At 39.5% G+C, this 18,493-nt stretch overlaps 1 protein-coding gene across 12 annotated transcripts in view; it reads left to right on the top strand.

Moving 5' to 3' along the window:
* Positions 1–18,493, top strand: part of ralgapa2 (Ral GTPase activating protein catalytic subunit alpha 2) — a 131,617-nt gene that overhangs the window by 48,060 nt on the left and 65,064 nt on the right. For 9 of the 12 annotated variants that reach the window (XM_061695388.1, XM_061695390.1, XM_061695393.1 and 6 more), the window contains exons 17-27: positions 1,567–1,713; positions 2,019–2,135; positions 6,043–6,125; positions 6,223–6,313; positions 6,439–6,612; positions 9,810–9,986; positions 10,595–10,788; positions 10,914–11,012; positions 11,567–11,722; positions 15,920–16,048; positions 17,339–17,467. In XM_061695388.1, coding sequence (XP_061551372.1) covers positions 1,567–1,713; positions 2,019–2,135; positions 6,043–6,125; positions 6,223–6,313; positions 6,439–6,612; positions 9,810–9,986; positions 10,595–10,788; positions 10,914–11,012; positions 11,567–11,722; positions 15,920–16,048; positions 17,339–17,467 — 1,496 coding nt within the window. The remainder of the gene's footprint in view (positions 1–1,566; positions 1,714–2,018; positions 2,136–6,042; positions 6,126–6,222; positions 6,314–6,438; positions 6,613–9,809; positions 9,987–10,594; positions 10,789–10,913; positions 11,013–11,566; positions 11,723–15,919; positions 16,049–17,338; positions 17,468–18,493) is intronic. The other 3 variants (XM_061695394.1, XM_061695400.1, XM_061695397.1) reach the window with 2 other exon arrangements.

Genomic DNA, 18,493 nt, shown 5'->3' on the forward strand with positions numbered 1-18,493 from the left:
TTAGATTGAAATTGTATTCCCCTATTCACAGAAATATTAGAGCAGTTATTGTTGCTATTTTATTATCTAGGCTCAAGTATGACTGTGTATATTGCAAAAATGTTTTGAGGCTGTAGTACGTCTTTTATGTGAATATTTTCTTGATCTTCTCTGCCTTTGTGTAAAAAGCACAGACCACTAAGCGTCTGTTACTCTCAGATGTATTGACTGCGTTGAGATCCATGTGACAGGTCCAGGCCAGGTGCTATTTAAAGGCCAAACACCAATGACGGAGAGCTCCAGCAGATGGCCCCCATTGTCCCCCTCACATGTGATTGTCCACTGACTCCATTTCCATGTCTTGACAGTATGTCAAAGACCGGCTTAGGACGCCCATTGTTACAGGTTCAGTCCAGACACAGCAATGGCCGTTATCTGATGGAGCTGTGGCAGGCTAATTATAAGTTGAGAAGAGTAACTAGCTAAAATGCATGTCAATGCATGTATGAATTTTTGGTTTAGACCAAATCTCAATGGGAAAGATAAAAGAGAGACAATCCCATTTCTTTTCCGCAATTACCCTCAATGCTCTGAAATAAGGAACAGCATTTGAGACTCAAGAAGAAAGTCTTAAATGCGTGTATTTGTGTGTGTGGGTGTGTGGACGTGTATGTGTGTGTCTCTAATATATTCAAGACAACTGCTTCAAATTCCCTTCCCTTTCTTTGGGCCTAATTGGATTTCGCCCCCAACGATTTTCAAAGGCCTGCCAGCCCTTCTCTCTACTCCTCCAAAGAACGTGCATACATTTATTGCATGACTTTTTGATAGTTTCATTAAGAGTGTAATTTATGCTTATTTATATGCATGAATGGCAAACAGTGGCGAGCTGTAGCAGCCACAATGTATCTCCCACTGAAAGGAGTAATTAAAGTGTAGTGAAAGAAAAAATAGAAGTGTCCCCTTTCATTGCTCACGTTGACATTAGGCTTGAAGTGCCATCCACATCTAAGGGCAATGCCTTATCCTTGACAACTGTCAAAACTTGGCTGTACTCACTCATGCATATACAAACTCTTATTGCTTTGTGTGAATAAGTTTTATTCCACGAGTACAGTTTGGACTTAACTAATTTATATCTACAATATTACAAAATTCATTTATTAGCTAGTGCAGTATAAGCCTGCAGTTAATCTTCTGAGATCCAATTCCACCAAATTTACCAAGCTGACTATGAATTTGGATGAGACTATAATTTAGACGCAAATAAGGTAAAAATGTAAACGCTCGACATGACTTTGTCACTTTTTCTGGTGAATTAGTATTGTAGTCTTCAACGTAAACATGAGAACAGAAAAATAGCTTAAGAATTACTGTCCAGGCAGTCATGTGGTATTATATATTTTACATTACCCATTTTAGTGAATTGTGGTTTACGTTTGTATTGCAATGCCCAGTTCTCTTAAAAAAATGCATTCATCGTATTATGTTTTTGTCACATACTATACTTCACTATTATTGAATACTGTCTTTATTCTCTTTATTCCTTCCTTTTTCACATTCTGTTCCCTTTTTTGCTGATGGAAGCTAAACGAAGCCAGTCCATCAGCAACTGTGTTCACCTATGCGAAGCTTTGCCCACTACTAAAAGCGTTCCTACGCTGCTCCACACTGTGAGCTCTTTCTTGCCTGGTATCGCTTCTGGTAACTCTGCTTGCTCTCACAGACTCTCAGGTAAAGTGAATTCCGAGAGCTGAATGTACAGTATTTGTGTGTTTGTGGCCTCCAGCTGTATATCATCCACCTCTCATTGTCCCATCATAAGCTGTCTTCTGTACCACGACCTGGTGCAGAGGGATTTGAGCAGTTCCACAGACTTTCCTGTGGAGAAACAACTTGGACTTATATGTCTACATTACCACTGCATGTGTGCATGCCTTGAGCTTGTTTGTTGTGTTTACATATCAGGATTTGAATACAGATTGAATGATCATGTCACAGTTGTATCATTTTGTGTTGTCTTTTGCCCTGTTGACCAGACGTAGAGGAGTGTCAGCTGTCAGAATGTGGGGAAGAGTTAGGAGGAGGAGATAGCCCGCTCCCACGTAGCAGCAGCACCTCAGACATTACGCAGCAACTCTCAGACACATTACAAGGTACCAACATACAGTTCCAGTGTTTGCCCATTTCCTGATTTATTTTTATTTATTTATTACTTATTTGTTTCTTTTTTCTTCATTTTATCACACGGTTCGGGTCATCAAGCCAATTTCAGTATTTCATAAAGAAAACCCATGTAAATACAAAACGCATTTTTTAAATGATGGTTTTATTTTTTAAGGGGAAAAATCCTTTCCTATATGGCCCTGTGTAAAAACATGATTGGTTATTAAGCAACTAAGCAGGTTTTCTCTCTGCCGTTTACTGTACAACTCCGCCAAAAACTATTGCTGCGTGAAATCACTCCGCCACCATCTCTTTTAATGGATGTGCTTTCTGTATTGACAGCGGCCGCCGCTCCCAAATTTAACATATTTAAATTTGAGCGATAGCACTGCAATGGCAAATGCCCACCTTGTGTGTCACCACAAGTACAGTGGGAGGAAAAAGTCCATCAAAAAATGTAGTCTGTTCGTCTAAATCACAACAATAAAGAAACAGTCTGCTTTAATTAATCCCACCCAAAAGATTATTCATTTATTCCTTCATTCATTTTCCATACCGCTTATCCTGACTAGGGTCGCTGGCGAGCTGGAGCCTATCCCAGCTGACTCTGGTCGAGAGGAACTGTCATTTTTGGGCGTCGGTTTTGGCGTACAATCGAGTACGAGAGGCACGGTACACTCTGAACTGGTCGCCAGCCATTCGCAGGGCACATATAAACAAAGAACCATTCGCCCTCAATTTCACACCTACGGGCAATTTAGAGTCTTTCAATTAACTTACCATGCATGTTTTTGGAATGTGGGAGGAAACCGGAGTACCCGGATAAAACCCACACAGGCACGGGGAGAACATGCAAGCTCCACACAGACGAGGCTGAATTTGAACCCGGATCCTCAGAACCCTGAGGCAGATGTGCTAACCATTCTTTCACCATGCCGCCCCAAAAGATTATATTTTAGGTTATTTTTTGAGCGCATAACATGTAAGTATTCACAGGACAGGGAGGAAAAAGTAAGTGAACCCTTGAATTTAGTAACTGGTTTACTAAACCAGTTTTACTAAACCGGCTTTGGCAGATCAGACATGCACAACAATCAGGAGGAATTTTGGACCATTCCTCTTTACAAAAACTTTACAAAACTGTTGCAGTACAGTGGGATTTCTGGTATGAATAGCTCTCTTGAGGTCTTGCCACAGTTTCACAATTGGATTGAGGTCAGAATTGATTGAGGTGACTGGGCCACTCCAGAATATGCATTTCCTTTTTCTGAAGCCCTTTTGTTGTTGATTGTGCAGCATCCATCCTCTTTTGACAGATTGTCTCAAGTTCGTATGCAAAATATTTTGATAAAGCTGTGAATTCATATTTTCCAGTTTTTTTTTTCCATTTTCCAGGAAGGCAACAGTGCTGAACTTTGTCCATTTATAGACCTGTTGTCTAACCGTGGACTGATGAACATCAAGACGTTTAGATATCTTTTGTGACCTTTTCCAGCTTTATACAAGTCAACAATTCTTAATTGTAGGTGTTCTTAGAGCTCTTTTGAGTGAGGCATCATACACATCAGGCAATGCTTCTTCGCAAAAAGTTCTAAACTGGTGTCACATCAGGCAATGCTTCTTTACAAAAAAAAAACCTTATAAACTGCTGTGTGTTTTCTAGCGGCTAGAGCAGCTTTAAGTCACACCTCCAATCTTTGCTCATTGATTGAAGGTCACACCTAGCTAGCTCAAACCTGACTCTGATTAGCTTTTGGAGAATCCGTAGCCTAGGGGTGCACTTACTTTTTTCACCCTGTCATGTGAATGTTTATGTTTGTAGTGTGTATAGGTTTTGCGTGGTTCGAACAAAAGGAAAAGGGGAGTGGGGTGGTGGGGGTCTGACAAAACCGCTCCATAGCTGAGGATGTTAGCCAGGAGAAACAGAGACCCAAGAACCAAGAGAGACAAGAGCCAAGAGACGGATGTCAAAGGCAACCTGTAAAAACACAATCACACAGGCATCACGGTTCACATTTAGAACATTCCACAAGGTTTGTTCTGTTTATCATAAACCGTGGAACCTCTTCATCATTTTAATGTCAACAGGCAGTGTCTCTAACCAGCACTTGGGGTGAGCGTGTTCCATTGTTCAACAGTCATCAAACACTTCCTCCCCCAATCAAGTGTGCAAGTCATGAGGAAGTTTGATGGCTCCAGATGATATAAACCAGGTTTCCTGTGTCTTATGAAAGCAATCTGGCTGGTTGAAGTTCAGGAGGCAGAATGCAACAGTTTATCAGTTCTAGGGGTTGCCCTGACAACCGGGCCATAATCGCTGCACATTATTTTCAATAAAAATATTAAAACATATACCGTAATTGTCGGTGTAGTATTAGTTTAAGCAGACTGCTTGTTTCATCTTATGATTTAGATGAAGATCAGCCCACATTTTATGACAAATTTATGCAGATGTAACCACTTTTGTTTGCTTCTGTAAAGTATTTAAGGCTTTTTATCTGGTTGGGGGGTCAACATGATCGCAAACCTTGCTGTCAACAGCTGGGGTCTGCGATGTTTTCGTACCATTGTAATCAATGACAGCATTATGAATTAGCGATTTTTGTTTGTGTGTGTGCGTGCGTGGGTGTGTGTGTACAGTGGTGCCTTGAGATACAAATGACCTAACTTGTGATTTCTTTCGAGATACGGGTCGTCATTCGGTTGAATTCTTTGCTTTAACTTGTGAGTTCAAACTTGAGATACAAACACTGTATGGTGGCAGTTAACTCAACTCACTTCACAATAGCGACACTTTGGCAATTAGTGAACAATTCTTCAAAAAAGAGAGATCAAACTCTTTATTGCTACTCTGTTTGTTTACTGTCAAACTAAATATATAGCAAATAAATTTATACCATGTGTATTTACCTTTGCGCTGTACTAATATAAATCCCACGGGAGCTCTAGGCATGACACGCCTCACTGCAATATGATTTGGCTGCTGCATCCATGCAGGACTGCGTGGAGCCGGGCTTGTCCTGCCTAGAAGTCAGTGAGATTCATAGTAACGCCTTAATGAACAGTATATCCGTCTGTGTGTCCATGCGGCCAAGGCGGGCACGCCAGAAGGAGCAACATTCACTTGATGCAATGTGACAAAAACTCTTTCATTATTTTTAATTCTATTGAAGTATCTCTTTACAATATATTTTTATAAAGTACAATATAAAAGTGCTATTTTTCTTCACACATTACAACAATTGTTTTGGTTTCTTTGGAGAAGGTTGGAACCGATTCATGGCCTTTTTTTTCATTTCAATAGAAAAATATAATTTGGGATATGAGTGTTTTAATTTGTGACCATGGTCAAGTAATGAATTTAACTTGTATCTCAAGGCACAACTGTATTAAAATTAGCGATTTTAAAATGACTTTTTTGGGTAGTGTTGTGTTGATGTTGGTGTGCAGCGGTATATGAAAGCTATATAAGGTATAATACCAACTTGAACAATGAGGCAACTAAAGCAAGATGCCATTATTTTAATTTCCTGAAAAGTAGTGAGTTTGGTGATGGAAGGATTCTGCCCAACTGCGACAATATAGAGAAACAGTTGGAGGGTGCCTGGCAGGATACGATGTGGTCATCTACAACCATGCTTATCTATTCATAATTGGGTTGGACAAGGAGAAAGTCATAGAATTGTAAATACATTATGAGCATATGTTTATTTAACCACCTTTTCTACTATCTATCGCTATCTTTATTTATATTCTACAACCATGCTTATCTATTCTTAATTGGGTTGGACAAGAAGAAAGTCATAGAGTTGTAAATACATTATGAGCGTATGTTGATTTCACCACCTTTTATGCTATCTATCTCTATCTCTATTCATCTCGCGTCCCACTTTCCAGCCCAGAAGAGAGAGCACTCACCTACTTCATGTGGTTCTGATAGCGGAACATATGAGAAGAGAGAGGGCAGTGAACCGCCAGTTGTGAGTAAACTATTTGTACTGTAAAGACATATCATAGGTATAGAGATGGCCTGAATGACAATGGCAATATATTCTTTATATTTTCTCGTGCTCCTAGATCCAGATCCGCCGAAGCAGCAGTCCAGCTGAGACAGAAAATAATGCTGAGGGGTACCATCACTACGCAAGGGCCAAGCTCAGAGAGAAAAGTTAGATTAAAGTCTCTATTTATGTCCTTATCTGACCTATTGATTTAATGTTTACCTTAAATACTAAAGTAACATTATGTTCCATCTGATGGACCACACCTGCTTGCCTTCTCTTCCCTTCCCAGGTGAGAGTGTTAGCAGCGAGACATCAAATGGCTACCTCAACGAAACTGAAATCACCTGGCAGGTGTTTGACGAGGAGGCTGACAGTCAGTCCACCCATTCAACCCACATGGATGTGACCACTGACCCACAGAGCCAGCGCAGGTTGCTGCTCAGTCACTATGAGGCTTTAGCAGGTGACGAATCACATACAAGCTCACCCGAACATGCTTTTTCATGATTTAACTGCAGGGGACTCATTAGAAAAGTGGATATATAGTGCCGTGAAAATGTACTTGCCCCATTCTCAAATTCTTAGTTTTTGCGCACTTAAATATTTAACATTATCAAACAAATGTCATTATCAGACAAAGATAACCCAAGTAAATATAAAATGCAATTTTTAAATTGGGATTTTTTTTTTTTATTCAGGGAAAAATAACTACTCAAATCTACCTGACTCTGTGAAAAAGTAATTGCCAGACCAGATAGACCTATAATAATAATAATAATAACAATTATTATTATTGTCAAAAATAATAATATAATAACTTCTCTATAATAATTATTATTATTAACTAATTATTATCAATATTATTATTATTATTATATATTTTTATCTATTTGTTCAGCACATTATAAAACAACTACACCAAAAAGAAACAAAGACAAACTCATCATGCAAGAATATATTTTTTTACAGTCTCTCACCTGCACCTGGCTGACTTCTTTTTTTTTTTTTAAATAAAATATGTCCTATCTATTGAAAAGCAGACATTTGCAAACAGTGTGTCATTAGGTGTCCTAATGTAAACTAGCATTTAACTAGATTTAGCAGATGTAGTTATGGCAACGAAAGCGACCTGATAGTTCCAGCATTTTTTGAAAACTGAAAATAAACACCCACACTGCAAAATTTCTAATTTGAATTAGGTTTGACTCAAAATAAAATATTATTTGCAAGATTTTGAGTTTTTGCAGGTCATGTAAATTGTTTCTGCACCATACATGTTAAAAAAAAAAAAAAAACACCACGTATGAACACGCCCTATCTTGGCATAAGATACTTCACGGAGAATTTTCATATCGTGACAGATACTGTACACTGGCAAAAACTCTTTGCTATTCAATTAGCTAGCGATAGCTCCACGTGTCTAATTAGCTTATTTAGCTAATAGCTATGCAGTACGCACCATTAAAAGCTCCTGCCGAGTCAGTGCCGACGCATAACATAGAGTAATTCAAGAGGAGGAATCGAAACATCGGCATGTGCTCAACTGTCATTTCATAGATTGTGTCAGGGTTGTAAATCAAGCATTATCTGGTGATTAGTGTTAACACACCTGGAAATGTGTGTTGCGGTTCTGACCGTAGATATGAGGACTATACGCCAGCGCGTTCTATACGTGGCGTCCATGTTGGGAAGGTCGATGTTTCCTTCAAAGACAATGCATGGACATTGAAATTATGGCATAACTTGCTCATTTAACAGAACATTTTTTCCAATCCGATTTGGGGATCCTCTGCCATTGCTCCTTGCAGGTCCTCTCCAGTTCTGTCAGGGTGAGTGGTGAACGTAGGTGGACAGCCATTTTCAGGTCTCTCCAGAGATGCTCAATTGGGTTTAAGTCAGGGCTCTGGCTGGACCATTCAAGAACAGTCACTCTATTTTAGCTCTGTGCTTATGGTCATTGTCTTGTTGGAAGGTGAACTTTCGGCCCAGTCTGATGTCCTGAGCACTGTGGAGAACGTTTTCATCCAGGATATCCCTGTACTTGGCAGACCCTGTTAATTGGGCTTGTGTGTGATCAGTGAATGGGCGGCTGTGGCTTAGTACAAGTAGAGCAGGTTGTGCAGTGACCAAATGGTCACTAGTTCGAATCCCAGCTACAACTCTCCACAAGTGTCGAAGTGTCCTTGGGCAAGACACTGAAACCTAATTTACTCTCAGTGAGCCTGGCAGTGCCTTGCATGGCAGCAGTCGCCCATTAGTGTATGAATTTGTGTGTGAGTGGGTGAATGTGAGGCTTTGTAAAGCGCTTTGGGTACTGTGATGGTGTAGATCAGGGGTGTCAAACTCATTTTTGTCACGGGCCACATCATAGTTATGACTTCCCTCGGAGGGCCGCTACAACTGTGAACCCATATAAATGAAAGATTACCTCATATAGAGTATATATATTATACTCATATACTGTAATTACATACAGTATACACCATTTTTGAAATCAAAAGCCTATAAAAACATGTTTTTCGAGTATTACATTTCTTTTCAAAGTAGGATTGGTAACAAAAAAATGCTTGCAAAAATCTCAATGGTATTACACCAGAACACAATGAGCAATTTTGATTTGCTTTCGTGGGCCACATAAAATGATGTGGCAGGCCGTATCTGGCCCCCGGGCCACCAGTTTGACATCTGTGGTGTAGATAAAGCACAGTCCTTTTACCATCAGTGAAAATTAACCAAAACTTTTGATTAGCTGCAATTAATTAATGATTAAACAAGGGGAGTTACTTTTTCCTCACAGGGCCAGGTAACCGAATCATGTTTCTTTTCCTTAATAAATGAAATAATTTAAAAAGAGAATTTGAAGTGCACTTGGGTTATATTTGTCTGATATTTACATTCATTTGATGATCTTAAAGTGGGGAAACTGCAAAAATCTAAGAATTTGAGAAGGGGGGGCCAATACTTTTTCGCAGCACTGTAGATGGCAATTATTTCACATCTCTTCTTGGATTTCTTTTGATCATAGCATTTTGTTAAAGGTTTTTTTTTTTTTTTTTTTTTTATTTATTTTTGCCAACTTCTTTTTGTCAGCCAGGTTCTATTTAAGTGATTTCTTGATTGAACAGGTTTGGAGATTATCAGGCTTGGGTGTGGTCAGTGAAAATTAACTCAACATTCCCAAAAATGTGATTAGCCACAGTTCATTCATGATTCAACAGAAGGGCAATTACCTTTTCACACAAAGCTCGATAGCTTTGAAAGTTTCTTCTCCTAATAAACAAAATCGCCATTAAAAAAATGCCTTTTATGTATACGTGGGTTATTTGTCTCATATTTACTTCTGTTTGATGATCTTAAACATCAAAGTGGGGAAACTGGAATTTTTTTTATTTGAGATGGTGGCAAATACCTTTTCATTGTAGTACTGTTGTACAATAGGTGCTTTCTTTTTAGCTTGCTTTGTAAAGACGGGGGTTAGTATTTTTGCAGCATGAATGATGACAAAGTAAAGAAAGTCAGTGTGTGGCTCAAGTGAGACTTTTTCCTGACCCTTCCACGATTGTGATTTTTTTTGTTTGCTTGTGATCATCATGAAGTTCTTGTCTTTGTCATTCTGCTCACCTCCCCAAACCCAATTTTATCCCTGTCCCTTGTTTATAGGTCCCGAGTGTGCGCTCTCTCCCCACTCTTCACCCCCTCCCCAACACCACAACCACTTCCACTACCCTAAGAAACCCCCCGCCTCCCCAGCCCTCGTGGTGCACACTGAGTGTTCGCAGGATTGCCCCCTGGATGACAACATTCATCAGTCTGTCTTACATATGCCACACCACTTGGGTACTGCTCCATAGCTGCTGCTCATCAGAGTCTTCATGCGCTCCACTTTTTAGCCTCAACTTTGCCATTTTACATAATTTTACCCTCATACGTACATCTGTTGCTTCATTGGATTTAAACTATAAATCTTTCTTTAAATTATTGGTTGCATAAATTACTTCAGCTTTACCTAACGCGCTGGACTAGAACTATTTTCTGTTCCGTCATTTAATACCTCGTCTCTCGTCACTGCTCTGCTGTCCACTACGTGGCGCTGTCTTCCTACAAATCCAGAAGAATTTATTTGGCTGTTGCATGTGATCATGTATGTTTTCCAAAAGTATTTTTACAGCTCAGCACTCAGCACTTGAGTGGACAAGGATTTAATCAACTAGTGACGGCATGATAACCTTTTAATGATAACACTGTACAAACTTATTACATTATAAATTGCTTCTACTCTTTGAATGTCATTCAGCACTTATTGATTAAATCCTATATCTCATTGAAAAACATTTTGACTCACACTGCGACAGTCACAGCGACAAATCTGGTTGCTGCCAAAATGAAGTTTATCATCAAATTAAAACTTTCCTTTTCTGCTTTCTTTCTCCTTTTTGACCATGCAGACAGCAGCGAGTGTCTGACTGATGATGTCAGCATAATAGCGGGTGGGACCCTGACAGGATGGCATGCTGATTCAGCTTTTGTCCTTTGGCGGAGGATTTTGGGTATCCTTGGAGATGTCAACAACATCAGATGCCCCAAAATCCATGCTAAAGTGTTTTCTTATCTCTATGAGCTCTGGCAAAAACTTGCTAAGGTAAAGTGGAAAGCCAATCAAATGTTCATATCATTAAAAATGCTGAACTTCATCACAAACCATTTCCTCCAGAATTGACTCTTATTGGTTGTTTTAACTGCTCAATGTTAATTATGTGCTCACAGATTCGAGACAACCTTGGAATCAGTGTGGACAACCAATTTTCTCCTCCCCAGCCTGCTTTCATTCCTCCCCTCCGTATGTTCGCCTCCTGGCTCTTCAGGGTAACCAGCAACATAATAACCTTTGACTACACAAGTCAACGTTACTAATTCCTCTGAAGTATTGTGCGAAAAATATGCAACAGAAAATGTTATAGTTTAAATTAAATAAAGAAAAAAATTCACGAGCAACTCAAGTGAATGCTGTGTAATACAATAAAAATTTCCCCAAAAACATTTTGCTATCTTAATGCCTGGTTTTCTATATTTAATGTTTAGCAAATTTGCATTTATTATGACCTTTCTTCACCAACAATTTTGTCTGTGTGGTTATCATAATTTTTGTAAAGGTGCAATGTTTGATACAGCTCTTACACTGGATTTCACTAGTTTGGGCAATTATGTCTTAATTTGCAAAGTTGTAAAATGTACAATTTGCCCTTTTTTTTTCTTTTAAAATAATTTGTGTATAACGAAGAATATAAGTTGACTTCAATGAGCTCTGGTAAATTTAATGAGAAAAAATTGACGAAAGTGTCTCTTGAGGTGCAAGAGCGATTCGACTTTCACGTTTTTCACTAGAAACCTTTTCACTTTCTTCCCCATATTCCTCACAGGCCACCATGCTACCAGCAGAATACAAAGCAGGCAAACTTCAGGCCTATAAGCTGATCTGTGAGATGATGACCAGACAGCAGGATGTCCTCCCTAACACTGACTTCCTGGTGCACCTCTACCACATCATGCACAAAGGCTTTACTAGCAATGATCAGGTATGACCAGCAGGTAGCACCACCGTAGCAGCATTCTGTGATGCTGACTGTGCACCATCAAATCCCAAATTATCACTTTGTATCGTTTCTGGAAAACAAGGGTTTATATTTGCCAATGATGCTACATTGACAAAAACGTTTTGTTTCATTCATTTGAATTTGTTGTAGTTCAGTTCATCACCTGGTGTATATATACTAGTACACTGAATAAAAAAATATAAATGCAAAACATTTTGTTTTTCATCATTAGCTGAACTTGAAGATTTTTGCACACAAAATACCTATTTCTTTCAAATATTGGTCACAATTCTAAATCTCTTAGTGAGCAATTTTTTGCTTTGCCAAGCTAAATCTTATCCACCTCACAGATCTTGCATATCCAGATGCTGATTAGACAATGTGATTATTGCACAGGTAGTTCCTTAGGCTGCCCACAGTAAAAGGCCACTCTAAAATGTGCAGTTCCAGTCATATTTAGTGTGACCCCCATTTGGCCCACACATCTCCTTCATATAGAGTTTATCGGATTGTTGATTGTGGCCTCTGACGTGTTGGTCCACTCCTCTTCAGTGGCTGTGCAAGGTTGCTGGATATTGGCAAAAACTGGAACATGTTGTCGTGTACTCCGATCCAGAGCATCCTAAACATGCTCAATACGTGACATGCCCAGTGAGTATGCTGGCCATGCAAGAACTGGGATGTTTTCAGCTTCCCTGAATTTTGTACAGATCCTTACAACGTGGGGCAATCCATTATCATGCTGCAACATGCGGTGTTGGTCGTGGATTGAATGGCACAACAATGGGCCTCAGGATCTTGTCACTGATCTCTATGCATTCAAAATTCCATCAATAAAATGCACCTATGTTCAGTTGTCCCTAACATACGCCAGCCCATACCATAACCCTGAGACGCTTGGATGTATTATCTTGGCAAAGGAGAAGTTCTCACTAACACAAATTTTTAAACATTATTTTGAGAGTAATAGGACTTTTGTGTACATAGTCTTAGTTCTTTGAGTTCAGCACATGAAAAATGCGAGAAAAAACAAGTGTGGCATTTCTAGTTTTGTTCAGTGTAGCATGAAAATGGTGATTATGTTTCAGTCTTTTTCAATCCAAGCATTAGTTTCTGACCGCACACATTTTCACAGACAGAATCACGCTCTTTCAGAGTGTGAACAATTAAAATTGCAAAGTGGGACGACTATATATTGTTCATTCCATTTCAACTCGTATAGGCGTAAGTGCCGGGTGTCCTAGTACCTTTTGTCCATATTGTAGATTCAAGATGAACTTAGTGAGGCTGCAAATTTACAGTAAAAGCAGTCGGCACAATGTCCTCTCTTTTGATGTCCTTTAAAGAAAAACTGCCTGCCAACCTGCTATGTTGAAGAATTCTGCTTTGTTCTGGCATCTTCCGGTCTTCTTTTTATCAGATCCTTCATCATATTTAAATCTGGCCTAGCTCCACTCCTTCCAGACGATGCAGAGTGGAGATGAATGAAACTACCCCCGCCCCAAAACAAAGCACGGGATAAAAGTGTCGATAGGGGGTATTTTGGATACAAGTATGTGTGTGCATGTGTAGTTGCCCTTCTGGCTGGGTTTCTATTGCACCTTGGCAGTAGGACAAGCTTATTAGAATGTTTTCAATATCGTTCAATAATGTTTTGAGCCCCTGCCGCGTATTCGTGATTAATTAAGGGTTGACGTCTGTCGCACTCTCCTAGACTGACAAGCCAGCCGGAGGCCCAGACTGGGCAGGGTGTGTGTGTGTGTGTGTGTGTGTGTGTGTGTGTGTGTGTGTGTGTGTGCGTGCGTGTGTGTGTGTGTGTGTGTGTGCGTGTGTGTGTGCGTGCATGCGTGTGTGTGTTTAAGTCTGTGAAGGAGCGGGAGCACAGCCAGTGGATCGTAGTGTAGAGTGGAGCAATGAGGGGGGCACACTGAGGAACAAGGCAACATTCTCTCGCTTTTGTTACAGCTCTGTATAATGCATCAGGGGGCCAGAGCCAGGCTGGCCACTGAGGCATGCTCAAATTGGTCAGAGAAAAGAGTCCTCACGCCACACAATAGAGGATAGCCGCACGCCTGCTTAACATAAGAAAGTGGCTCTTACTCAACCCCTCCTCCCTTCTCCCCTGCTCTAAGCCACCCTACCCCACCCAAAAAGAGGAAAAGCTTATATTTTGATGTGTATATAAATTATCTATACCTTTTGGAGTCATCTCGTTCGTGCAGATGTTCAAGATGACTATCAAATGGCAGTCCTGAAATTACTTAATGTGAGTTATGCTGGCGTATTCAGATAATTCAACATATCATTAATAATATAGCCTTTTAGCTTTAGCACAGATAAAGCAACATCATGACATAAGCTGTTGTAAAATACCCATGCTTTGTAAATAATTAGGGGGAATCCCAGTGTAAATTGTCACCATTAAATTCAGATTAGAACAAAATGACAGTTCCGTTGGAGGGATTGCCCCTTCAACTGACAAGAGGGACAAGGTCAGGGCCATTGTCCTTATAGTCTTTCGTACTCTATTCTCATAAAGACATGACATACCATGACAGCAGTAATCCATCCAAGAGGTCAGTTTTCTGGTGTGCAACATATTAAGTAAAAGTACCTGCTCTTCTACTTGGTCCAGGTACATATTTTCGGCAGTTGAACAGATATTTTTCACATGATTTTTACAAGCTTGTACGGGGCAAATCCATTTTTATCATTAGTTGATTTTTTTTCTTCATTGAAAGCTGGAAACATCCATGTATTGTTTATAGAATGGGGCTGTAGAAAACTAATTGTATTTTACTGGCAGATGTAATGGCAGAGTGCACCCTGTCACCCCGGAGGCTGGCAGGTGGACAGGGTGTACTCTGTTTAAAATGAGGTCAAATGAAAAGGTCTGAGGTGATTCTATTCAGAGATACTGTACATTAATGCTTCTTTTGTTGATACGGGGACCATTCCTTCTGGCAACATAGAGCCACGCGGGCCTCAATTCCCATTTCTATACACTCCTTAAGTTTAGGCACCAGAAAACACTTTGCCTTCTCAATTCATGTTGTCTAAAATGCTCAGTTCAGGCAATCAAGCAACAGTTTGTTGCTCACTAATTACCTCTGACTGCACTGCACATTATCTTTCAGAGGTCAATTACCAACAAAATGACGGTAAAATGGACCCTCAAGCTCTCCCCACCAATTTTATGCAGGCAGTGTGTCTTGTTGGAATCACTTCCTGCTTATTACCTTTGTGTTTATTCTTGTTCTTTTCAATTCAGCTGTACTTTGTGTTTGTCAAAGCTCTGGGTTATGGGTGACAATCGAAAGGTGGTACGGTATTCCAAGAGAGTGGGGAAAAATTGTATGTTTTTATGTTTGCTGAGGTGCCCTGTTGGTTCAGACATAAACAGCCTGATGTTTGAACTGTGGGATTTGCACAGGTTTATAGCCAAGAAGACAGGTGTTTTCAGGCTGGACCTTGCCTTTGTACACACATGCATGAGTGAGTGTAAGATAAGAGCAAGCGAATGAACACTTAGTGCATACTCATACGTTGTATTCCATGATACAAACCCAGCCGGTATTTTACTGCTTTATCATATATTCCTTTTGCCTTTTCAGCCTTGTTCAAGCTGCTTTTTACACTGCACATCCTTGAGCAATTTATGCAACCTGCTTAGCATATGCCAATGTTGAAAGAATACCCATCTGTCACTGAGCTGCCTGTAGCTCAACAAAACAATACCATGTCTACAGCTTTAATTACTGGTTTGCCTTTCTGTGTACATAAGTGTGATTCACAAATGTTAAAATCTTTTGTTTCCCCCTTTATCTTTCTGGGAATTCCATCTGCTGCCTCTCTTGTTCTGCCGGCTTTCTCTACGAGATCTGAGATCTGACTTGTACTGTCCTTTCCACACTTAAAATGCTTAGCCTACCTGTGTGTGCGTGTGTGTGTGTCTCCCCACCATGTCTCGCACATAGTGACCCATTTGAAAAGCATTTCTTAGTCCGACTCCAACCAAAAATCTGTCCATGCAAAATGTACCAAGCTTGTTTAACTCCAACTCTATTGTTTCTGGTTCCTCAAGTTTGTTATGCCTACATTAATTCAGTTGTTGCTACCCAGTAATACAGATATCGTAATAAAAGTGAGCGGTGTTTGATGTTTTTTTTTTGTCACCAGGATGCTTTGAACACCATTATTCGTTCCTGCTCTCCAAGATTCTTCTTCCTCGGCCTGCCAGGCTTCACAATGCTGGTCAGAGATTTCATCACTGCTGCTGCCCGAGTCCTCAGTTGTGACTCTTCAGAGGTACACTCAGGCTTAAGCATCTCTTCATATCCTTAAATCCTGTTTATCCCAAGCAGAACTGTTGATACTTAATTTTTATTTATGCCAAAACTTGTAAAGGCGTACCAAAACAATTACCGTAATTTCTCGTGTATAGTGCGCATTTTGCTCCCCAAAAATTGTCAAAAGTCAATAGTGCGCATTATACATGGGTAAAGGGGCAAATGGAAAAACCATTCACATTTTATAAATGTATGCTGCCATCTAGTGGTTATGAAAAAGCTGTACACTTTCATTCCAAAATGCCACCGCCACCTAGTGGTTAGAAAAAAACGGGTAGCCTACGCTTTCATTCCAATATGACAGGGGTACGTATGACTGCATATATATATATGTAAAGTTGTGCTCATAAGTTTACATACTCTGGCAGAATTTGTGAAATACTGTTGGTTTTTTTTAAATATGACTGATGACTGAACAACCACCATCATTAATTTATTTATGGTTATGTTTTGTTTAATAATAATACTTTTCTGAAATGCTTGACCATTTAATGTGAATCCGATTAAAATAAAATTCTATGTGTTTCGCCTGTTTTCTTTATAGAATTCTACCCATTTTACAAATTCTGCCTGGGTAATCAAACATATGAGCACAACTGTGTGTTTTCTTATTTACTAAATAATAGTAGGGCTGTAAATTTCAAAATAAGAGCAAGTAAATTATAAAAAGGATTAAGTGTTCAAACCAAGTGTTTAACTTCAGAATAATTCTTTGAAAAAAACCTAACAAAATACAGATAATACTTCGTTTTGATCATATGGGTAGACGCAAAATCATGCATTGTAAAAATGCATTATGCATAGGTAGAAGGTTTTTCCAGAATTTTGAGGTCAACTTTGGGGGTGCGTGTTATACATGGCTGCGCATTATACAGCGGAAATTACGGTACCGTATCTCATAGAATGCTACTTTAGTGACCCCTTTTGTTGGGGTCCCAAATGCAGTGGTATGCCAGTGGTAGGGTAGATCTACACACAGTGAAGTTCACTGATTGGTTGAAAAAGAATTGTCTTTCATTGTACCGTTCTGTACAAGGTGACCGGATAAAATCATAATGTATTTATAACCAAACTGTGAATTGCACTTTACACATTATTGATTAACCTTAACTAACTACAATTTATGGACACCAAATATAAACTTTGCTAAGTATTGATATTCAATTTAATTTTGAATTGCATTTCCTTGGTGTTTTATTGAGTAAGTCCTTTGTGTATATGTGATTAGTATCTTTTCTGCCTGCGCTAGGCTCCCAGGATGGAAGCTCAAACAATTCTTGGCTCGTTAGTGTGTTTCCCAAACCTTTACGTCCACATTCCAGTCCTGCGGAGTGTCGCTGGCTCTGGTGACATTCTTGTAGGAAATGAGGATATCAAGGTAAATCACTCAGTGGGAAATTATTTTGAGTATTTTCATTATTATAAAGGCTGTCAGACCATGAGTGACTACAAACACAGGATATACATTGAAACCAATGGAGTTTGTGTGAGGAGAAGGCGCAAACGATGATCTGATAATGTGTGTATGCACTTCAGACTTCTTGACTCAATACCGTCTTACTTTTTCAAAACTATTGTGAAGTCTGTGCCAGCTGATTTGCAGCAAATAATAGATTGCTCACTTCAGTCAGGTGAGTTTAATCCGCTTCTAAAAAAAAATAGAACGCTGGACGCTTCCATGTTAGCAAGCTATAGACCCATCTCGAATCTTCCTTTCGTAGCAAAGATTGTTGAGAAATTTATTTTTCATCAACTCAGCAATCTCTTGAATTTAAATGGACTTTTTTACAAATTTCAATCAGGTTTACGAATCATCACAGTACAGAATCAGCTCTTATCAAAGTACTAAATGATATAAAGTGGAATACTGGCTCGGGAAAGGTGTCAGTTTTGGTCTTATTGGATCTCAGTGCGGCTTTTGATACAGTAGATCATAATATACTGCTGAACAGGTTGGAAACGTGAGTTGGACTACATGGAACAGTCCCTAAATGGTTCAGGTTCTACCTGGAGGAAAGGAGTTATTTCGTAACCATTGGAAGTGTTCAATCTCAACAAACAGGAATGACCTATGCGGTCCCTCAAGGGTCATTTGATGGACCCCTCCTGTTCAGCCTGTATATGCTCCCCTTGGGTCAAATTCTTCAGAACCTTAATGTTGACTATCATAGCTATGCAGATGACACACAGTTATGTCTAGCAGTTTCTCCAGATAACTACAGTTCAATTTAAGTGTTGTGTCACTGTCTAAAACTGATTTGGATGAGCCAACATTTTCTTCAATTACACCACAGCAAAACAATTCATTGTTTTGGCAGTAAAGAAAAGAGGATTGCTGTTAGTAAATAACTGGAGTCATTCTCTTTAAAAACGAAAGACCAAGTCCGAAACCTTGGTGTACTGA

This window comes from Phycodurus eques, chromosome 14 (genome assembly GCF_024500275.1).
Source record: "Phycodurus eques isolate BA_2022a chromosome 14, UOR_Pequ_1.1, whole genome shotgun sequence".
NCBI lineage: Eukaryota > Metazoa > Chordata > Actinopteri > Syngnathiformes > Syngnathidae > Phycodurus > Phycodurus eques.